Source organism: Protopterus annectens, chromosome 4.part1, assembly GCF_019279795.1.
Source record: "Protopterus annectens isolate FY-2018-M chromosome 4.part1, PAN1.0, whole genome shotgun sequence".
In the NCBI taxonomy this organism is placed as follows: domain Eukaryota; kingdom Metazoa; phylum Chordata; order Ceratodontiformes; family Protopteridae; genus Protopterus; species Protopterus annectens.
The window spans coordinates 755,384,110-755,403,556 of record NC_056734.1 but is presented as its reverse complement, the minus strand read 5'-3'; the positions used below and the strand labels follow the sequence as shown (position 1 = coordinate 755,403,556).

The window sequence follows — 19,447 nt, the reverse complement described above, 5'->3', positions numbered from 1 at the left end:
ATGTTAAATAAGACTGCCAAATTTGCAACAGATTCCACACATTCAACCCATCACTGTCAATGCCTAAAAAATTTTCTTGGTGGGGACTACCTCATATTATGAACTATACCCAGTTAATAATGGCTCACAAAATAATGCACAATCCTAACAACGTACCTTCCCTAAAAAATCTTCTACAACCCTACTCTAACATTCATACTCTTCGATTTTCTAACAAAGACTTACTCCAAGTAACCAAAGTATCCAATACAGCAGGCAACTCTCTCTACTCTTTGTTGCTAAAAAAATAGAATACCCTTCCACATAGTATTAGATCCATAAATAATCTTAATAATTTCAAAATATCTCTCAAAAGATACTTACATGAATTCTGGCTTTGCACATGTAACACTCCAAGTTAATTATTAACTTAGCATTACTTATAGAATTTGGCTGGGTGTACTAACTCTGTTAACATATCCCTTCCAACAACAATACTTCTCTATAAGTTCTTACATTCCTAGCTGCAACTCTCACCGCAGAAGTATTACTAACTATGCATTACTTTGCCCAAGTGATTCTCCCTGCTTAATTTCCTAACTAATGTTATGTTCCTCCACATATACAAATTCAGCCATATATTTGTCTATATTCAAATGTTTAAAGTCTTGATCTATTTGATACCATGTAAATATTTTTGTTTTTACATTTTTATTCTGTAAAATGCGGTGGTGCAACGATAGCGTTGTTGCCTCACAGCAAGAGGTTCTCCCGTTCGATTCTCGGTTGGAATGCGGGGAGTGCCTTCTGTGTGGAGTCTGCATGTCCTCCTCGCGGTTGGTTAAGCATTCGAAAGACATGCGTAAATGGCGTGCCTTCTTTGAAGGTTGAACGTCAAGCTGGCACCTCGGCGTTCGTGAAAATCTACTGCCAATCATTAGCGGACCGGACTTCCGCTGTGGCGACCCTAACCGGGAAAAGCCAAAAGACAACAACAACATTCTGTAAATGTGTTAACACTCATTTTTTGTCAGTTTTGTTTATAACTTCTATTACTTGTTGTGATCATTTGTATGTAAGCTTAGACTGGAGCTTTTCTCCCCAGGCCTCCGCTGAAAATGGGCACTGTCCCAGTCAGACCATCTCAGTAAACAAATGTAAAATAAAATAAATAGAATAAACAGATAGATATATAGCTAGATATATGTACACATATGTGTGTGTGTGTGTATATATATATATATATATATATATATATAGAGAGAGAGAGAGAGAGAGTGTACATATATATATATATATATATATATATATATATATATATATATATATATATATATATGTGTGTGTGTGTGTGTGTAGATAGAAATTATATGAGAGAGAGATACACACACATATATGATTAGTGATTGGAAATCATGGAAAAATAACCAATAAAAGTACTTAAGAACAAAAGAGCAGGCCAGTGAGTGCTTTCAAGTGTACAGAAGAAATGAAGATGGTGTGGGTTAACACTGGTTTGATATGCAGCTTTTGCTAAACAATGCCATAAAAAAAAGTAGCATAAGGCAGGAATTACCATTACGCATACAGATCATCAAATGCATCAAAAAATGTCGAAATATAGCCTGATATCAATGAATAGAAATCTATGTGTTACAATACTGCAGCCAGAAGCATTCTCACTAAGACAGTCATCATAATTGACAGTGACATGCTGACAGCCATGCCCTGCTATTCAACTTTTAATCTGTGTTTGGAACAAAAAATTATCATTCCATATCTGTAATGGTGTTCACATGATGAATACGGTCTCTCACAAATTACAATATCTACTAGAAGGGGAAGTCAGTAATGGATGAGGCACTTTCATAACTTGAGATGGTACATTTCAGCTACAGGGTCAGGTGGACTTGGGCAGCGGATGAAAGCAATTTTCAGTTTAACAAAAAAGTAATAACTTCTGTTTTACAATATGTAAATGGTGTATGATGTTAACAGCAAAGATGTCTTCTCAAAAGTAAGAAAAATAGTTGCAAACAGTCTACAGACCTCTTTCCGTTCAGCTTCCACAATCTTTTCTGTATCTTGTATCCTCTGCAGCAAAGCAGTGTGGGACTCCTCCAATGAGGAGCGCAGGGCTATTTCTTGGCTCAGTTGCTCTTTGACCTAGAACAGAACATTCAACAATGTTTATCGGAATTAGAAAAGGAAAGCAAGCAAGCATGCTGATGACTTCTGAAAGAAGTGCTAGTGCTGCTAGTTCCAGATGTAAATTGTCACTTCATCCAAAACACAAACATGCACACACACACACACACACACACACACACACATAGGATCTAAAATCCAGTCAGGTTTTGTAACTGTGCTTAAAACATGAGTTAAAAAACATTAGTACTAATACTGAAATGGCCAGACCCTAGGGAACATTTTATTTTTTTATTGTCAAGTTTCATATCACAAATTAAGCTAAAGTGTGCTTGAAATAACATCAGTGTTGCAAAGACTTATGGTCTTTACCATGCAAAGCTTGTAGCACTAGTACAAATGTTATTGCTTAAGTGTAATTCTGACTATTCCTGTGGATTGTAAGTGGGTTAGAGCCAACATTACCAGAAATCACTAACACCAACAGGATAATGCCAGAAGTACACATCATTAGTAATGCACTACCAGGTGCATTACTGCTATGATGCTCATCAGAAAAACAGAATATAGTCAAACTAAAAGAAGAAATAATATTTGCAAACGTGAGATAAGCACAAAGAAATCACAGAAGAGTGAAGAAAATATGAAATTTACAAAAGACATCAAGAACAGCCTGTGGTAATATTACAGGTAAAACGAACTGGGCAAGTAAATGAAAAAAATGTACTCCCAAAGCAGAGAGGGTCTTTCCATCTTGCTCACACCAGCACTGTGTGTCCTTTATCTCATGTCCAAACAACGAACTGCCATCACACACCTGCAGTGTGCGTCCTTTATCTCACGGCCAAACAATGAACTGCCATCAAAAGGTGCACTGATTAACAAAGACTCGAAGAGGACCGCAAAAATCACACAAACACATCCAGCATGCTTCCTGATGGAAATGCCTGAACCCTCCCCCCCTTGAGGTACTTTAAGCTGCATGAGAGATGAGCCTCACAGACGAATTAGAAATGGATTGTAGGACTGCCAACTGTGAGGCCACAGAAGTCTGAGTCTCAGCAGCAGTAGTCCCAGAAAGTGACTCTGACAGTTCCTTTATCAAGTCCCTTTGTAGTCTCGTGAAGTGTGCCAGGTAGTTCAGCAACCTAATGGCAGATGTTGCTGAAGCTTACACACTCTTCCCAAATCTGTCCTAGGACCTAGACTCCCTGTTAGACAGATGGACAGAGGAACACTGCTCAGCAAGTTCCTTCTTGGTGGCCACTGCCATGACCATAGCATCTACAGGCACTCCCTTCCTCCAAAACTGCCTTCCTATAGGTGGTGCCATAATTCGATCCAGTCTTTTGGGGAATGGCTCAACTGTGTCAGGCTCCTTCCATGCCCGCCTAGGGATCAAGTCAATAAGCTTGTTGTTGGGCAGAGTTACTCAGGAGGTAGATGAGTCAGACCCCAAAGGCCTCCGGGAGTACAGACTCCTCTGGGGAAGGGTTATCAGTAGACCAACCACCCCTTTGCTTAAGTATCTCAAGGATGTCTCCGAATGCCCAGAAGGTAGTCCACCTAAGGCAGAGGTCAGAGCCAAGTTGTCCAATACCGAGGCTCAGAGGGAAGACATGGCTCAGAAAACTTTGGAGTCGACTCTTAATTTGACTATTAGCTCCTCGTATCCAACAGGGATGCTTCGGCTTTGAGAGTCATCCTGCTTCAAACCATCAGAGACAGTGCATTCAGAGAAAGCCTCAGAGCCAAAGATATAAAACCCGCTTTGGCTCGGTTTTTGCGCTTGTTACTACTCAGCCAAGCTCCTTGTTGTCCTGCAGAGTGGTGCTAGCAGCAGAGAGGCTAAAAGAGCGACTGCTAACCTGATAAAAGTGGTTTTTTTTCTGCTAGTACCTGGGCGACTGTCCAGTCTAGCTAAACTGCAAGTATTTCTGCTTCTTGAACTGTTTTAAACTGTTTAAAGTTGTTTTTGCACCTGCACTTTTAAAGTTTGTCCTGTTTGTTGCATTTACCTGTTGAGGCTACACACTCAAGTGCGCTAGCCTGTGTTACATATTTATTGCATTTTCCTGCTGTTTGTTGCAAAAAAACAAAAAAAATATCCTTGTTTCCCGTCTTTCCTGACGTAGAGTAGTCCAAATACAGGCTTTGCTGTATTCTGGACTTTTGGAAAGTTCCTGTATTGCCCATTTCCTTTCTTGGATAAAGGGAGGCTTCTTTGTTCACCAGTGGCAGTGGGGAGCTTAGAGCAGCCTATCTATCCCTGGAGGAGTGTTCCCAGCACAAGAATCTGGTAATCTATTGGCCGTTTTGGGCCAATTTCTAGCTCTTTCAAGTCCCCCTGTATAAAAACCTCTTTAGCGCATCTTTGCGCGATTTTGTGCATAGCGCAGCATCGGGCAGCACCGCTTAATTGGGTTTAAACCATTCTCGGCTCCATAAAGTATGCTCTTCACTTTTTCACTCAGAACTGATCTAGTTCTCATAATAAACACCCTATTCCTACTCTAAAGCCTGGCACTTGCTCACTAAAGCAATTATATAAGTCAGCACTAAAAAATTAAAAGCACTACACCCTCACAAACTGCCCTTGAGTACCTTGTTCCCCATTGGCCCTTTTTTTCAATTATAAAGGAATTCCCAATACTATTCTAGCATGTCCAAAGGACAGTTGTCAATCTCCTCTCCGGTCCAGCTGGTGAATCTGGGAATCTTGAGGCAATGTTACAACTGCCTCATGTACACAGACAACCCTCTCCTCCTCCCAACAAATTCCAACACATGTGAGAGATGCAACCATATAGCCAAACTGGAGGCTAAGCTCTCTCAACTCAGTACTGACGTAACCAGTCAGGAGGAGAAGGAAACCACACTCACTACAATTCCAGTCTCACATAGACCTACCACGACAGCAAACCAAACACATAAACACACAAAAACATATTTGGAGGCTCTAAATAAAAATCTGCCTAAGCAGCAGAGACCTCTAAAGCAGACACCCAAGCAACCTCTACCCCAAAACAAAACACGTGCAACACATAGCTCACAAAGCCAGTGTGCCGAACAGTCACAGCTCTTAAGGCTAAACAACACACCTGATACACTTGTAATAGGTGACTCTGGTGACTATCATCAGGCACACTGACGTCCCGCTCACCAGGCTGAACAAGGAGAAGGTCACAGTGAGCTGCCTGTTGGGCGCTAGGATCTGCCACATAACTCAAGCACTCAGGTCACTCCAAGGCAAGTACAAATATGACTCAGTCATTGTCCATGCTGGTGTGAATGACCTGAGACGTACCTCCCTGGTCTACATGAAAAGAGACATAGAGGAGCTCTCTGAGCATGTAGCCCAGGCCGGTATGACCCTGACCTTGAGTAGCATCTTACCCTCACAAAGAATGATGCCACAATATGAAGACAAGATGATCAATTTCAACAAATGGCTTAAGTATTGGTGTTATTCAAAGGGGATCCAATGCCCGTCAGCCTGGGATGACATGCTTGACAAGCCACGATGCTTCGCTAGGGACGGCTTGCACCTGTCACCCCTGGGCTTTCGGATATTGGCAAAGGCTCTTGCCACCCCCATAGTGCCTTTTTTAGGCAAGGCTCAAAAGACAAACCCACCTCCATAGGTATCACAAGGGATAAGAAACTAAGAGTAATGCTACTCAACGCCAGAAGTCTAAACCACAAGATGCACGCACTCAAAACTCTCCTTAGCATGGAGAACATCGATATCTGTGCAGTAACAGAAACCTGGTTCAAGGCTCCCGAGAGCACCCCAGCACTACCAGGTTATACCTCATACCATGCTTTTCGGTCCCAAAACTTGGACCGAACCACAAAAGGAGGGGGAGTATCAATATTCGTCAAAGATACCCACACCTCCAGGTTGGTGGCACAGCACGAGGCATCAGAGACTATCCATGTGCAACTAACAGTGGCTAAAACTGACTTCCAGTTTATAGCCTGCTACAGACCACCCTCCCAAACCCAGGAACCTCACTCAGCCTTCCTGAGAACACTGGAAAATATGAAGGTCTCTCCAAACACCATTATACTGGGCGACTTCAACTACCCAAACATAGACTGGGAGCATTACTCTAGCTCCAACACCCTAGCCTAAAGGTTCCTAGAATTTATAAACTCAAATGCTATGGAAAGTACAGTTTTGTACCTACCATAAATGTAGATGTTCGAGTGCTAATACAGCTGCAGTCATAACAGATGGGTTTTCCTGCCGTCAGGCGGGTCCTCGGTCAGCCAAATTCCAAAGTCTAGGTCCGGCGTCGGATGTCGTCGCTTCTGCCCTGACGTCAGTGTGACAGGGGTATAAAAAAACCAGCCGACGTCATTTTCTTCAGTTTTTCTTGACCCAGATGTCAGGTGCCCCCGGAAGGAAGGCAATACATAAATTTATGTAATAATGCAATGCAATATAATCAAAAAACAGTAGTTGCAAGCAAATACACCATAAAAGAATACCCCAATCAGGTTGTATGAGGAGGTGTTAGCCATTAGGCCTGTCCCAAGAGGGGAAGGAGGGAGGGGAAACCTGGACTGCAGCTGTATTAGCACTCGAACATCTACATTTATGGTAGGTACAAAACTGTACTATGTTCATCGTGCATACAGCTGCAGTCATAACAGATGGGTAGAATCCCAAAGCTAAAAAAGGGGTGGTAGGCACTAGGTGGAACTAGGAGGAGCCAGGATGCCCTGCAAGACTGCAGTGGCAAAGCCTGCTCTAGATTTGGAGTATAATGGTAGGTGATAGTGCTTGGAGAAAGTATGTACAGAACTCCAAGTGGCTGCTTCCAAAATATCTTTGGTAGGAACCCCCTGAGGAAAGCTGTAGAGGTAGCTGTGGCCCTTGCTGAGTGAGATCTGATGCCTGCAGGTACAGTTTAACCATGAAAAGAGTAACAAAAGCGTATGCAGTGGGCTATCCATTTTGAGATTGTCTGTTTGGAAATAGGCTTCCCATGAGCTCCTATAGCACAGGACACAAAGAGTTGCTCTGATTTTCTGAAAGGCTTTGTTCTGTCCAAATAATAACATAACTGTCTGTGAATGTCCAAGGAATGTAGTAGTCTCTCCCCTTTGTTTTGAGGATTAGGGTAAAAGGTAGGTAAGTGGATAGCCTGATTCAAGGCTACCCTGGATACTACCTTTGGCATAAAGGAAGGATTGGTTCGTAAGGAAACTCTGTCCTGATGGAAAATTATGAAAGGCTGCACAGCCATGAGGGCTTGTAGTTCCGAAACCCTGCGAGCTGAGGTGATAGCCAGAAGGAAGGCTGTTTTCCAGGACAAATATTGCAGTTCTGTTGAAGCAGCTGGCTCAAAAGGAGGCAAGGTCAGTTTTTCTAGAATGAAATTGAGGTCCCAAGCAGGTACTGGTTGTTTCCTTGGGGGTTTTATATTCTTAGCCCCTCTGAGGAACTGTCTTAAGAGGGGGTGAGAGAATAAAGGAGGATCAGTGTTGTATTCTGCAGAAATGGCTGAGGCATGGATTTTGATGGAGGAGAAAGAAAGTCCACTACTTAGCATCTCAGCTAGGTACTGTAATATTTGAGGCAAATTCAGTATTCCAGGATTCTGACCCTTTTTCTGATTCCAGGCACAAAACCGTTTCCATTTTGCGGAGTAGGCTTTTCTAGTAGAAGGCCTTCTGGCCTCCAAAATGACATCCTGCACCTCCTTGGAGAGTAGGGTCTGTTGTGAATTTAAGGAATCTTCCATCCGGCTAGATTGAGTGTTTTCAGCTGACTGTGAAGAGTTTTGAAGTTGTGCTGAGTCAGTAGAAGAGGCATTAGAGGCAGGATCCATGGTGGGGAATGCGTCAGGCTCCTCAGGAGTGGGTACCAGTGTTGTCTTGGCCAGTCTGGAGCAATGAGAATCATCTTTGGTCTGTCTGCTCTGGTTTTTAATAGAACTTTGGGCAGCAGAGGAAGAGGTGGAAAGGCATAAACTGTCATTGTTGTCCAACTGAAAGAGAGTGCGTCCACTTTCCAGGCCTGTGGATGAAAGGTCCTTGAGCAGAATTTTGTCAATTGGTGATTTCTGTGGGTGGCAAAGAGATCTATGTCTGGCCTTCCCCATGCTTGAATTATCTTTGTAACTTGGGGATGTAACTTCCATTCGTGTGGATCTGTCATATTTCTGCTTAGGTTGTCTGCCAGTGTGTTTTCCTTGCCTGGCAGGTACTGTGCTTGAAGTTCGATTTGTAATTCCAGAGCCATGTTCCAAAGAGACATGGCTAGCCTACATAGGGAATATGAATGGGTTCCTCCCTGTTTGTTTATGTACCACATCACTGTGGTGTTGTCTGTCCTTATCAATAGCTGGCCTGGATGCAGTAGGTCTTTGAAAACCATAATAGCATTTATTACTGCTAGCATTTCCTTTTGATTGATGTGTAGGTGCTTTTCTTTTTGGGACCATTTGCCCTGCATGCACCGATCTGTCATGTGCGCCCCCCAGGCGTAGTCCGAGGAGTCTGTTGTGATGACTTGATTTGCTTGAGGCTTGTAGAATGGGAGACCTGTGTTTCTTTGGCATGCTTGAGCCCACCACAGAAATTCTTTTTGAAGACATGGAATCAGTGGTATAATTGTTTCCAAACTGTGGCTGTGTTGAGACCATAGGTTTTTTAGGTACCATTGAAGTTTCCTCATATGCAGCTTTGCACATGGGATTAGCAAGATGCAAGATGCCATGAATCTCAGAGCCTGCAGGATTTTCCTTGCAGTTAGCCTGGTGAAGGTTGCCAGTTTTCTGAAGTATTGAGTTAGTTGCCCTTGTTTCTCTGGCGTGAGGTAGGCCATCTGGGTATTTGTATTCAAGCTGGCACCCAGGAAAATTATTGTTTGAGAGGGTATTAGCCTTGATTTCTTTTTGTTGACTGTGTATCCCAGAGAATTCAACAACATTATTACAAACGCCAGATGTTTCAGAAGTATGTGCTTGCTGTCCGCTTGGATCAGGCAGTCATCCAAATATGGGTATATTTGTATCCCTTGCAGTCTGCAGTAGGCAATTACTGATGCCAGGCATTTTGTGAACACTCTGGGCGCAGTAGATAAGCCAAAGGGCAATGCAGAGAATTGATAATGGGTTGAACCTGCAAGAAATCTGAGGTATCTTCTGCAATCTTGTCTGATTGGGACATGCAGGTATGCCTCCTTGAGGTCCAATGTTACCAGCCTAGACTCCTTGCCCAGCATGGGAAGAAGCTGCTGTAATGTGAGCATCTTGAATTTTGGCACAAGTAAAAATGTGTTTAGGATGGATAGGTCCAAAATAGGTCTCCAATCTTTGTGCTTCCTTGGTACCAGGAATAGTCTGGAATAAAAACCTTGACCCTGTTCTTGTGCAGGTATCTCTTGAATATCTTTCATGTCCATGAGATCTGAAATTTGTTTTTGTGCCTCTGCCCTTTGATTGTGTGGCAGGTTTGGCGTGCCTCTCATTTTTGGAAGGGTGTGAAAGTGGAATCTGTAGCCTCTGTCTATAATGTCCAGGATCCATTTGTCTTTTGTGACAATATGCCAATTTTTCAAAAATAATGCCAGTTTTCCGCCTAAAGGTGCTGCCATTTGAGCCTTGCTTGGCATGCAAAGGGGAAAGTCATTGGTTCTGCTTTCTGAATGGCTGTGAACTATCCTCACCACCTCTTTGTGTAGGTGCTTGCCATTGTCTGCCTCTAAATGATCCTTGAGATTTCCCTCTACCCCTAGGGCGCCTGTATCTACCTCTTTGGGGTCTGTCCGTGGCTGGAAAGGACCAATTTTTTGAAGGCCAATTTCTACTGAAACGTGGAGGTTGTACCTGTAGGAAATCTTTCACTGTTTGCATTGATTTTGCCTTTTCCTCCATTTTCTTTAATACCTCCTCAGCTTTAACACCAAACAATACATCTTTTTGAAGAGGTGCATCTAGTAATTTAGCTTTGACATGATCTGGTAAGGTTTGCTCTTTGAGCCAAGCATGTCTACGTATGACTGATCCTGTAACAGCAGCTCTACATGAGGCCTCTAAAGCATCAAAACCACATTGCAAGGTATGTTTACCCACTTGCTCTGCACTATGTAACAAATCCTGCAACTCCTTCAAGTCTGGTTGTTCAGGTTGTGACATTTTGCTTTTCAACTGTGATAACAGAAACTGTTGGTACTTTAACATATGGAACTGACAGTTTAATGCCCTCATGGTTAAGGTGGCCGAGGTGTATACCTTTTTCCCCCACCTTTCTAAAGCTCTGGAATCTCTCTCTGAAGGTAATGGATTTTTAGCAGTGGAGGCCTTAATTCCCTTGGGACCCTGTGAAATAGTTTCTGGGTCAGCCGCATGGCTTTTGTATAGGAATTGGTGTGAATCAGGAACCCGGCAATACCTGTCAGGCTTGACAGGAGCTGGAGGTAAAGAATCTGGGTTAAGGCTGGCCTCCGAATACACATCATCTAGTATGTCTAAGACAGGAGGTATAGCCAGAGGCCTGTGCTGAGGGAGCAAGAGGAAATCCCTAAGCCTTTTCTTGGAGTCTGAGTACTCTTGGCCTTCCCAGTGGAAGTGTTCCCTCAAGGTATGTAAGGTTTCCCCAAAAGAGTAATCCTCAGGGGGGGGAGACAGAGGGAATGGACTCCTCTGCATCAGAATCTTCAAAAGGGGAGTATGAATGTTCCTGGTCCTCAGAATGTTCTGAAGTAATGGAGGCCTGGTCCGAGGAAGGGCATTCTTCCTCCACTCTGGGCCTTTTGTCCGAGGGGGGTTGAGAACCCCTGATAAGAGTAATCAAATCCTCAGCCATTTTGAGCATCTGCTTTTTAGGCATGGGGCCTTGAGAGGGGCCCTGTGGAGCTTGTCTTTTAGTATGCATGGCTGCTTTAGACTTAGTGAAAGCCTTGATGGAAAATGAAGAGGAAGGCCTGAAGACACCTTGAGAGGTGGCAGGCCTGTCTAAACTCTGAGTTTCCCCGCCCAGAGTGGCTTCGGTATCTGTAGTCGGGGTGTGGGCTGAAGGGCCTGCGACCTTGGGCACAGAAGACACCGACAATGAAGTGTCATCGGTAGTCAGGGGCTGCATAGGCGCCTCGCTGAGAACCGGAGCACCTGTAGTCGGCTTTAGCGTGGTGTCGGTAGAAGTCGCGGACATTGTATGTCGGTCCTTAACTTTGCATCTTTTACTCAAAACTGGAGTCGGAGTATCCGACGACATAATGTAATTAAACTTTTTGCCAAAATAGTGTTGGGCGAACTCCGCCCGACACTTAATAGTGCGTCTGTTGAATGCAGCACAAAAACGACAGGCCGAGACGTCGTGGTCTGGGCCTAAGCAAGGAATGCAGAGGGAATGAAAATCCTTATGCGGTATTTGCTTCCCACATGAAATGCAATTATTAACTTTGTCTGACATCGGTCTGAGGCAAGAAAAGTTTCAACGGGTACTTAGCTTTCAAGAAGACTTCGGTTGAAAAATTTTCGTAATCTCAGGAGCTGGCCGACCGGCACTTGCGAACTGCTTCTGCTTCGGGCACCGCGCGGCAAGAAAGACTGAAGAAAGTGGCGTCGGCTGGTTCTTTTATACCCCTGTCGCACTGACGTCAGGGAAGAAGCGACGACATCCGACGCCGGACCTAGACTTTGGAATTCGGCCGACCGAGGACCCACCTGACGGCAGGAAAACCCGTCTGTTATGACTGCAGCTGTATGCATGATGAACATCAACTTGTTACCACTCCCACAAGAGGGGAAAACATACTGGACCTGATCATCACCAACATGGGGACTCTATGCTCCAGACCAGAAGTGTATCCCTCACTGGTAAGATCAGACCATAAACTAATCTCACTGGATATTCACATCCCGACCCCACCCCCTGCCCAGAAAACCACAGTGAAAAACTTCTCTAAAGCAAATTTCACACTCCTCAAAACTGAGGTGGAATCCTTCAAAGCCCCCGGGCCTGTGGAAAATACGGCCCAGACCGCAGAATCCTTTATAAATGCATTCTATGAACACCTTCAGGAATGCATGGATCATGCAATCCCAAATAAAACCAAGACCCAATCCTCCAAAGGCAGACGTCCTGTCTGGTGGACCCCAGCCATAAACAAACTATACAATAGAAGGAGGAAGCTACTACATGATAAAGCAAAATCCCAAAAAGGGAAGGCATCTCTGATCAGTATTAGCAAAAAACTACGGGCACTCATAAAATCGTCTAAGGCCAGCTTCAAGAGAAAAATTGCACAGGACATTAAGAATAACCACAAGGCTTTCTTTAGTTATGTCAGGAACCTGGGTGGAAATTCCCAGATATGCTCAGAATTAGTCCAAAATGACAAAAAATACACCGAACCCACAGACATTGCCAACATCCTAGCTGACAGGTTCAGCGCAAACTTCTCCCCCCCTTCCCCACCAAAAGGGCAAATATCTATCCCAGCAATGTGCTGCCCCCCTAACATCTCAGATGCTCAGGTAAGAGCCGCCCTCTCCAAAGCAAAAAACACAGCATCAATGGGACCAGACGGTGTCCCGGGCTGCGTCCTACATGAACTCCAAGAAGAGCTAAACCCAAACATAAAACTACTGTTCAATCTCAGCCTTACTACAGGATATGTACCCAAAGAGTGGCATACAGCAACAGTGGTCCCTCTCCACAAAGGTGGTGCCTCAATGGATCCTGGAAACTATCGCCCCATAAGCCTGACTAGCTTGGTCTGAAAGCTATGGAAAGGATCATCATGGACCTCATAAATAAAGATATTTGGGACCTACAGACACTGGATCCTACCCAGTTCAGCTTTGTTAAGGGCAGATCCTGCCTCTTAAACCTGGTCGATTTCTTTGAAACAGTCACCAAGGCCATTGACGAGGGGAAGGTGGTCCACACAGCCTACCTGGACCTCGCAAAAGCCTTCAATACAATACCCCACTCTGGCATTATAGATAAGCTCACCAGCTTAAATATAAACCCCTATGTCACTAGGTGGGTTGCAAACTGGCTCAAGGACAGAACCTACATGGTTAGAATTGCTGGAGCCATGTCAGACTCCAAACCAGTTACAAGTGGTGTCCCACAAGGCTCAGTCCTGGGACCTCTCTTGTTCGGTATATATTTCTCGGAGGTACAGGCCAACACGGAAGGACTGTGGCTGACCAAGTTCGCAGATGACTGCAAACTGGGTGCCATAATCGACTCTCCAGCCGACACAAGCATCCTCCAAAAGGGCCTCACAGAAACAGACAACTGGTGCCAGAGCCATGGTCTCAAGCTAAATGCCAAAAAGTGTACAGTCATCCCCTTTGGCAAAAACAAAGTGCCCACAAATTACCACATAGGTGGTAATCCATTAAGTACGGAAGAAGTAATTAGGGACCTGGGGACCCAAGTTGATAGCAATCTCTCATTTGACAACCACGTTGTCAAAGTGGTTAGAAAAACATTTTATATAGCCCACCTAATCATGAAGGGATTCACATCTAGATCAGGGGAGGTCATCCCTCATCAGGCCCATAATTGAGTACAATGCCCCTTTTGGGATGTACCTTACCAGACACCTGCAGCAACTGGAAAGACCCCAAAAGTACCTCACCAAGAGGATCAAAGGGCTCAAACAGATGCCATATGCTGCCTGGTTAAAGAAACTCCAGCTCTACTCAGTGGCATACCACCTGCTCAGAGGTGATCTGTGCCTGACGTATAAAGCCATGTCCAACCCGGAATTAATGGACATGCTGCACCTCAGAAAATCCAAATTCCATCGAGCTACGCCGAGAGACTTGAACCTCAGCACTGAAATAAATAGGACATGCTGGAGGGACAGATTCATAACCCAGAGGCTCCCTTCACTCTGGAATAAAATCCCAGTCCAGGTTAGGCAGATTCCCTCATTGACTCTCTTCTAGAGGAATCTTGATGAGTGGATGGGAGATCGTAGGTTTACCCCGGGTATCACTTCTGTGTCACTGTTAGACAGAGGCGCAGTATACTAACCTCGAAAAAGGGCATAGCAAAATTAATTTAAAATGGGTGGCGAAAGCCAAACACACTCTGGCTAGGCTTATAAATGCCCTAGGGCAGATAGCCTAGTATGAACCTCTGAACCTATGAACCTATTAACATCCTCAGATCCAATCCAAATGGTCCCTGGAGACTCTGACCCAAAGGCGCCGAAATGACAGATCAGATCGGAGGAGGCACCAAGACTAGTGGAGTAGTACAAACAAGGGCTTTTTGACCTGAAGGGGTAGGAGCTGGGAGAAAGTACAGTTTTGTACCTACCATAAATGTAGATGTCCGAGAGGAATGCATCTGCAGTCCTTACAAATGGGTTGTCCTGTGGTCAGGCAGCCCCTCGGTCGGCCGGATTCCAAAGTCTGGGTCTGGCTTCGGCTGGTGTCGCACTTCACCCGATGTCATTGCGGCAGTTCTTCGGGTATAAAGGCATCAGCCGACGCCATTTTCCTCAGTGTTTCTTGCCCCAGATGCCAGGTGCCCTCTTGGATGGCTAAATTTGGATAAATGCCAAATATTCCAAATAGTAGAGAGCAAACACACAAAATAAGCATGTATGTACATATATACAAAGAAATACACCATAATAGATCCCCCCCAAGCTAGCTGAAGATTGGTAAGTACCCTAGGAGTACCTCAGAGGGAAGGAGGGTGGGTAATCCTGACTGCAGATGCATTCCTCTCGGACATCTACATTTATGGTAGGTACAAAACTGTACTATGTCCTTCAAGGATGCATCTGCAGTCCTTACAAATGGGTAGAATACCATAGCTAGACTAGGGAGGAGGAAATGAGAGTAGATTATGGTGTAGTTAGTATCCCTTGCAAAACAGCAGTGGCAAAGCCAGCACGGGATCTAGAGTATAGAGGTAAATTATAATGCTTGGCAAATGTATGCACGGATGTCCAAGTAGCAGCCTCTATAATGTCCTTGGCAGCCACTCCTCGTAAGAAAGCTGTGGTAGTGGCTGTAGCCCTTGTGGAGTGAGGCCTGATGTTCTCTGGAGTTTTCTTTCCATGGTAGGAGTAACAAAATCTAATGCAATTTCCTATCCATTTGGAGATTGTCTGTTTAGAAATTGGTTTTCCTTCCTTTCCTGTTGCATATGCTACCAGAAGCTGGTCAGTTTTTCTATTGTTTTTTGTCCTGTCCAGGTAGTAGCGTAATTGTCTGTGTACATCCAAGGTATGCAAGAGCTTTTCTCCCCTGTTCTGTGGATTGGGGAAGAATGTTGGAAGGTAGATCGCCTGATTTAAAGAGACTCTGGATACCACCTTAGGCATAAATGTAGGATTTGTTCTTAAGGACACTCTATCTTGATGGAAGATCAGGAAGGGTTGTACTGCCATTAATGCCTGTAGTTCAGAGACCCTTCTTGCTGAAGTTATTGCCAGCAGGAAAGCAGTCTTCCAGGATAAGTATTGCAATTCTGATGTAGCTGCTGGTTCGAAAGGAGGTAGGTCAGTTTTTCTAGCACAAAGTTCAAGTCCCATGCTGGCAATGGAGGTTTCCTGGGAGGTTTTACATTTTTGATTCCTCTCAGAAACTGTCTGAGCAGAGGATGCGAGAAGACAGGAGGATCCAAGCTGTATTCTGCTGAAATAGCTGATGCATGTATCTTGATGGAGGAGTAGGACAGGCCTGTATGAAAAAGCTCCGCCAAGTACTCCAGGATGTTGGCTATGTTCACCAGTGTCACATCTTGGCCCTTTGCAGTACTCCAGATGAGATATCTTTTCCATTTTGCTGCATAATTCTTTCTTGTTGAAGGTCTACGAGCCTCCAGGATTATGTCTTTAACCCTTTGGGATACATTTGGGTTAATTGCTGTTATGTAATGTTCCAGGCAGTTAGCTGCAGAGTTTTTAGGTTTGGATGCAGGATGTTGTAGTTGTTCTGTGTCAGCAGTAATGGGATCAGGGCAGTGTCCATATTTGTTCCCGAGACATGCTCCTCAGCAGTGGATACCAATGTTGTCTTGGCCAGTCTGGGGCTATCAGAATGATCCTCGGACATTCCTCTTTGATCTTGAGAAGCACCTTGTGCATCAAAGGAAGTGGTGGGAATGCGTATGCTGTCAGGTTTTTCCAACTGAAGGATAGAGAGTCCACCTTCCAAGCAAGTGGGTGGTAAGTCCTTGTGCAGAATTTCTTCAACTGGTGATTGAGTGGGGATGCAAACAAGTCTATCTGTGGTAATCCCCATTCTCTTGTGATGGTTTTGAAGATGTCCGGATGCAGCATCCATTCGTGGGCATCTGTTGTAGTTCTGCTTAATATGTCTGCTAGAATGTTTACCTTCCTGGTACATAAATTGACTGTAACTGAATGTTGTAGCTCAGAGCCACATCCCATAGGTCCAGTGCCAACCGGCATAGACGGTATGAGTGTGTGCCTCCCTGTTTGTTGATGTACCACATAACCGTGGTGTTGTCTGTCCTTATCATCAACTGGCCTTCTTGGAGAATAGGTATGAATGCCTGGATTGCCAATTTTACTGCCATCATTTCTTTTAGATTTATGTGCAGATGCAGCTGGTCTTGAGTCCATAGGCCTTGAATGCACTTGCCCATCATGTGTGCCCCTCAACCGAGGTCTGAGGCATCTGTCGTGATGGTTTGTCTTGGTTGACTTTTGCAGAAGGGCAGTCCTGTGTTTGCTTGACAGGCCCGAGCCCACCATAAGAACTCTTGCTTCAGGCATGGGATCATTGGAATTTTTGTTTGTAGGCTGTGCTTGTGCTGAGACCACAAATTCTTTAGGTACCACTGTAGCTTTCTCATATGCAGCCTGGCATGAGGGACCAGTATTATGCAGGATGCCATGAAGCCTAGAGCTTGTAGCACTTTTCTTGCAGCTAGATGGCTCTGCTTTGTTAATGCCAAGAAGTAGAGAGGAAGTTGTTCTTTCTTTTCTGTGGTTAGAAATGCCATTTGTTTTGATGTGTCCAATTCTGCACCCAGAAAGGTTATTCTTTGGGATGGAATCAGTCTTGACTTTTTTGTATTGACTGTATATCCCAGGGCTTGCAGCAGGTAGATGACTCTTTGTAAGTCTCCTGTTAGTTTGTTTTTGTTGTCTGCTTGTATCAGGCAGTCGTCCAGGTAGGGATAGATTTGAATTCCCTGAAGTCTGCAATGAGCGATTACTGATGCCAGGCATTTCGTGAACACTCTGGGCAGTAGATAAGCCAAAGGGCAATGCTGAGAATTGATAATGCTCTGATCCTGCAAGAAATCTGAGGTATCTTCTGCAAATTGGTCTTATGGGGACGTGCAGGTATGCCTCCTTGAGATCTAGAGTTACCAGCCAAGACTCCTTGCCCAGCATGGGAAGAAGCTGCTGTAGGGTCAGCATTTTGAATTTTGGAACAATGAGGAATGTGTTTAAAGCGGACAGGTCTAGAATAGGCCTCCATTTGTTTTCCTTTCTTGGTACCAGGAACAGCCTGGAGTAAAATCCCTTCCCTTGCTCTGAAAATGGTACCTTTTCTACAGCTCTCATTCTTAATAATTGAGATATTTGTTTTAGAGCTTCTGTCCTTTGAGAAGGTGGTAGGTTTGGCATTCCTCTCTTTCCTGGTAGTGTATGGAAATGGAACCTGTAACCTTTGTCTATAGTCTGCAAAATCCATTTTTCTCTTGTAATGCAGTGCCAGTTTTTTGAAAATAATGATAGCTTTCCGCCTAAGGGTGCTTCTAGTTGTTCCCTGGTAGGCGGTGCCACCGCCAAATCACTGTGATTGAGTTGTTGTAGTGGTGGTGGCTGTATTGGTGCCTCGTTGGTTGTTACCCTGCCACTGGCGACCCCTGTAGGCACCCCTGGATTGGTTTCTGCCTCTAGAGCATCTATTCCTGCCTCTTTGTGTCTTAGAGGAGTCCGGAAAGGACCAATTTTTGGAGGGCCAGTTCCTGCTAAACCTTGGAGGTTGAACTTGTAAGAAATCTTTGACTGTTTGCACAGATTTTGCTTTCTCTTCCATCTTTTTTAGTACCTGCTGTGCGGGGGCACCAAATAAATTGACCTTGTCCATAGGTGCATCCAAAAGCTTAGATTTGACATGATCTGGTAAAACCTGTTCTTTCAACCATGCATGTCTCCTGATAACTGTGCCAGTCATGGCTGATCTAAAGGAAGCCTCCAGTGCATCATAGCCACATTTTAAAGAATGGTTACTAACTTGCTGAATGTTATGTAACATTTCTAGAATATACTTTTTATCTAAAGATTCTTCAGAGGACAGCTTTTTAGTCAACTGGTCAAGCATAAACTCTTGATATTGAATCATATGAAATTGGCAGTTCAAAGCTCTAGCTGACAAGGTAGCAGAGGTGTAAACTTTTTTACCCCATCTCTCTAAGGACCTTGAATCCCTTTCAGAGGGGAGGGGGTTTTTAGAAGAGGTAGCTGCTACAGCTTTTGGGCCCTGGGAGATAGTCTCTGGATCTGCAAAAGGAGCCTTATATAAATGGTGATGAGTGTCCGGGACCCTGTAGTACCTATCGGGCTTAGCAGGGGCCGGAGGTAAAGTATCAGGAGCAGTGCAAGCATCATTAAATGCATCATCAACAACAGATAGAACTGGAGGTATAGCTAAGGGCCTATGCTGTGGCAAGTGTAGAAAGGTCCTAAGCCTTTTTTCTAGAGTCTGAGAAATCTTGGCCCTGCCACTGAAATTGTTCCCTCATAGCATGCAAGGTTTCCCCAAAGGAAAATTCCTCAGGAGGGGAGGCTGAAGGGATGGACTCCTCAGCATCAGAGTCTTCGTAAGGAGAATAAGAAGCCTCAGGAGGATCTGTATGATCTGAGTCATCAGAGGAATCATCTGTGGCTACTGGCTCAGGGGGCTCTGCTCTAGGCCTCTTTTCTGGGGGAGGGTGAGAGGCCCTGTCTGGATGAGGCTGGGATCCCCGAATTAAAGAGATGAGATCCTCTGCCAAAGAAAGCATATGGGAGCTGGTGCTGGGCCTGTGAGAGGGGGGCTTGGCAGGCACAGGCTTGGAAGCTTTGGCTGCTTTAGCCCTGGCAAAGGCCTTAATAGACATAGCTGGAGGAGGCCTAGCAGCTCCACGTGCAGGGGTAGAAATATCTAGAGGAATGGTGTCTGATAAATCCTGTGAAATCGCAACAGAAGGTTGGATTTCAGAAGCCGTTTCTACCAGGATAGAAGAGGCCTCGGTAGAAGGCAAGTTATCGGCTGAAGAAAGAACCGCTTGCTCGGTTTCGGCCGAAACTGAGACACTCGTGGTTTGCTTAACCGCGGTTTCAGCCGAAACCGCGGAC

General features: G+C 44.7%; 1 protein-coding gene across 1 annotated transcript in view; it reads right to left on the bottom strand.

Annotated features, from left to right (window-relative positions):
* CCDC150 (coiled-coil domain containing 150) overlaps positions 1-19,447 on the bottom strand; it is a 2,807,665-nt gene that overhangs the window by 2,526,587 nt on the left and 261,631 nt on the right. Inside the window, exon 5 of the mRNA XM_044070503.1 lies at positions 2,029-2,145. Coding sequence (XP_043926438.1) covers positions 2,029-2,145 — 117 coding nt within the window. The remainder of the gene's footprint in view (positions 1-2,028; positions 2,146-19,447) is intronic.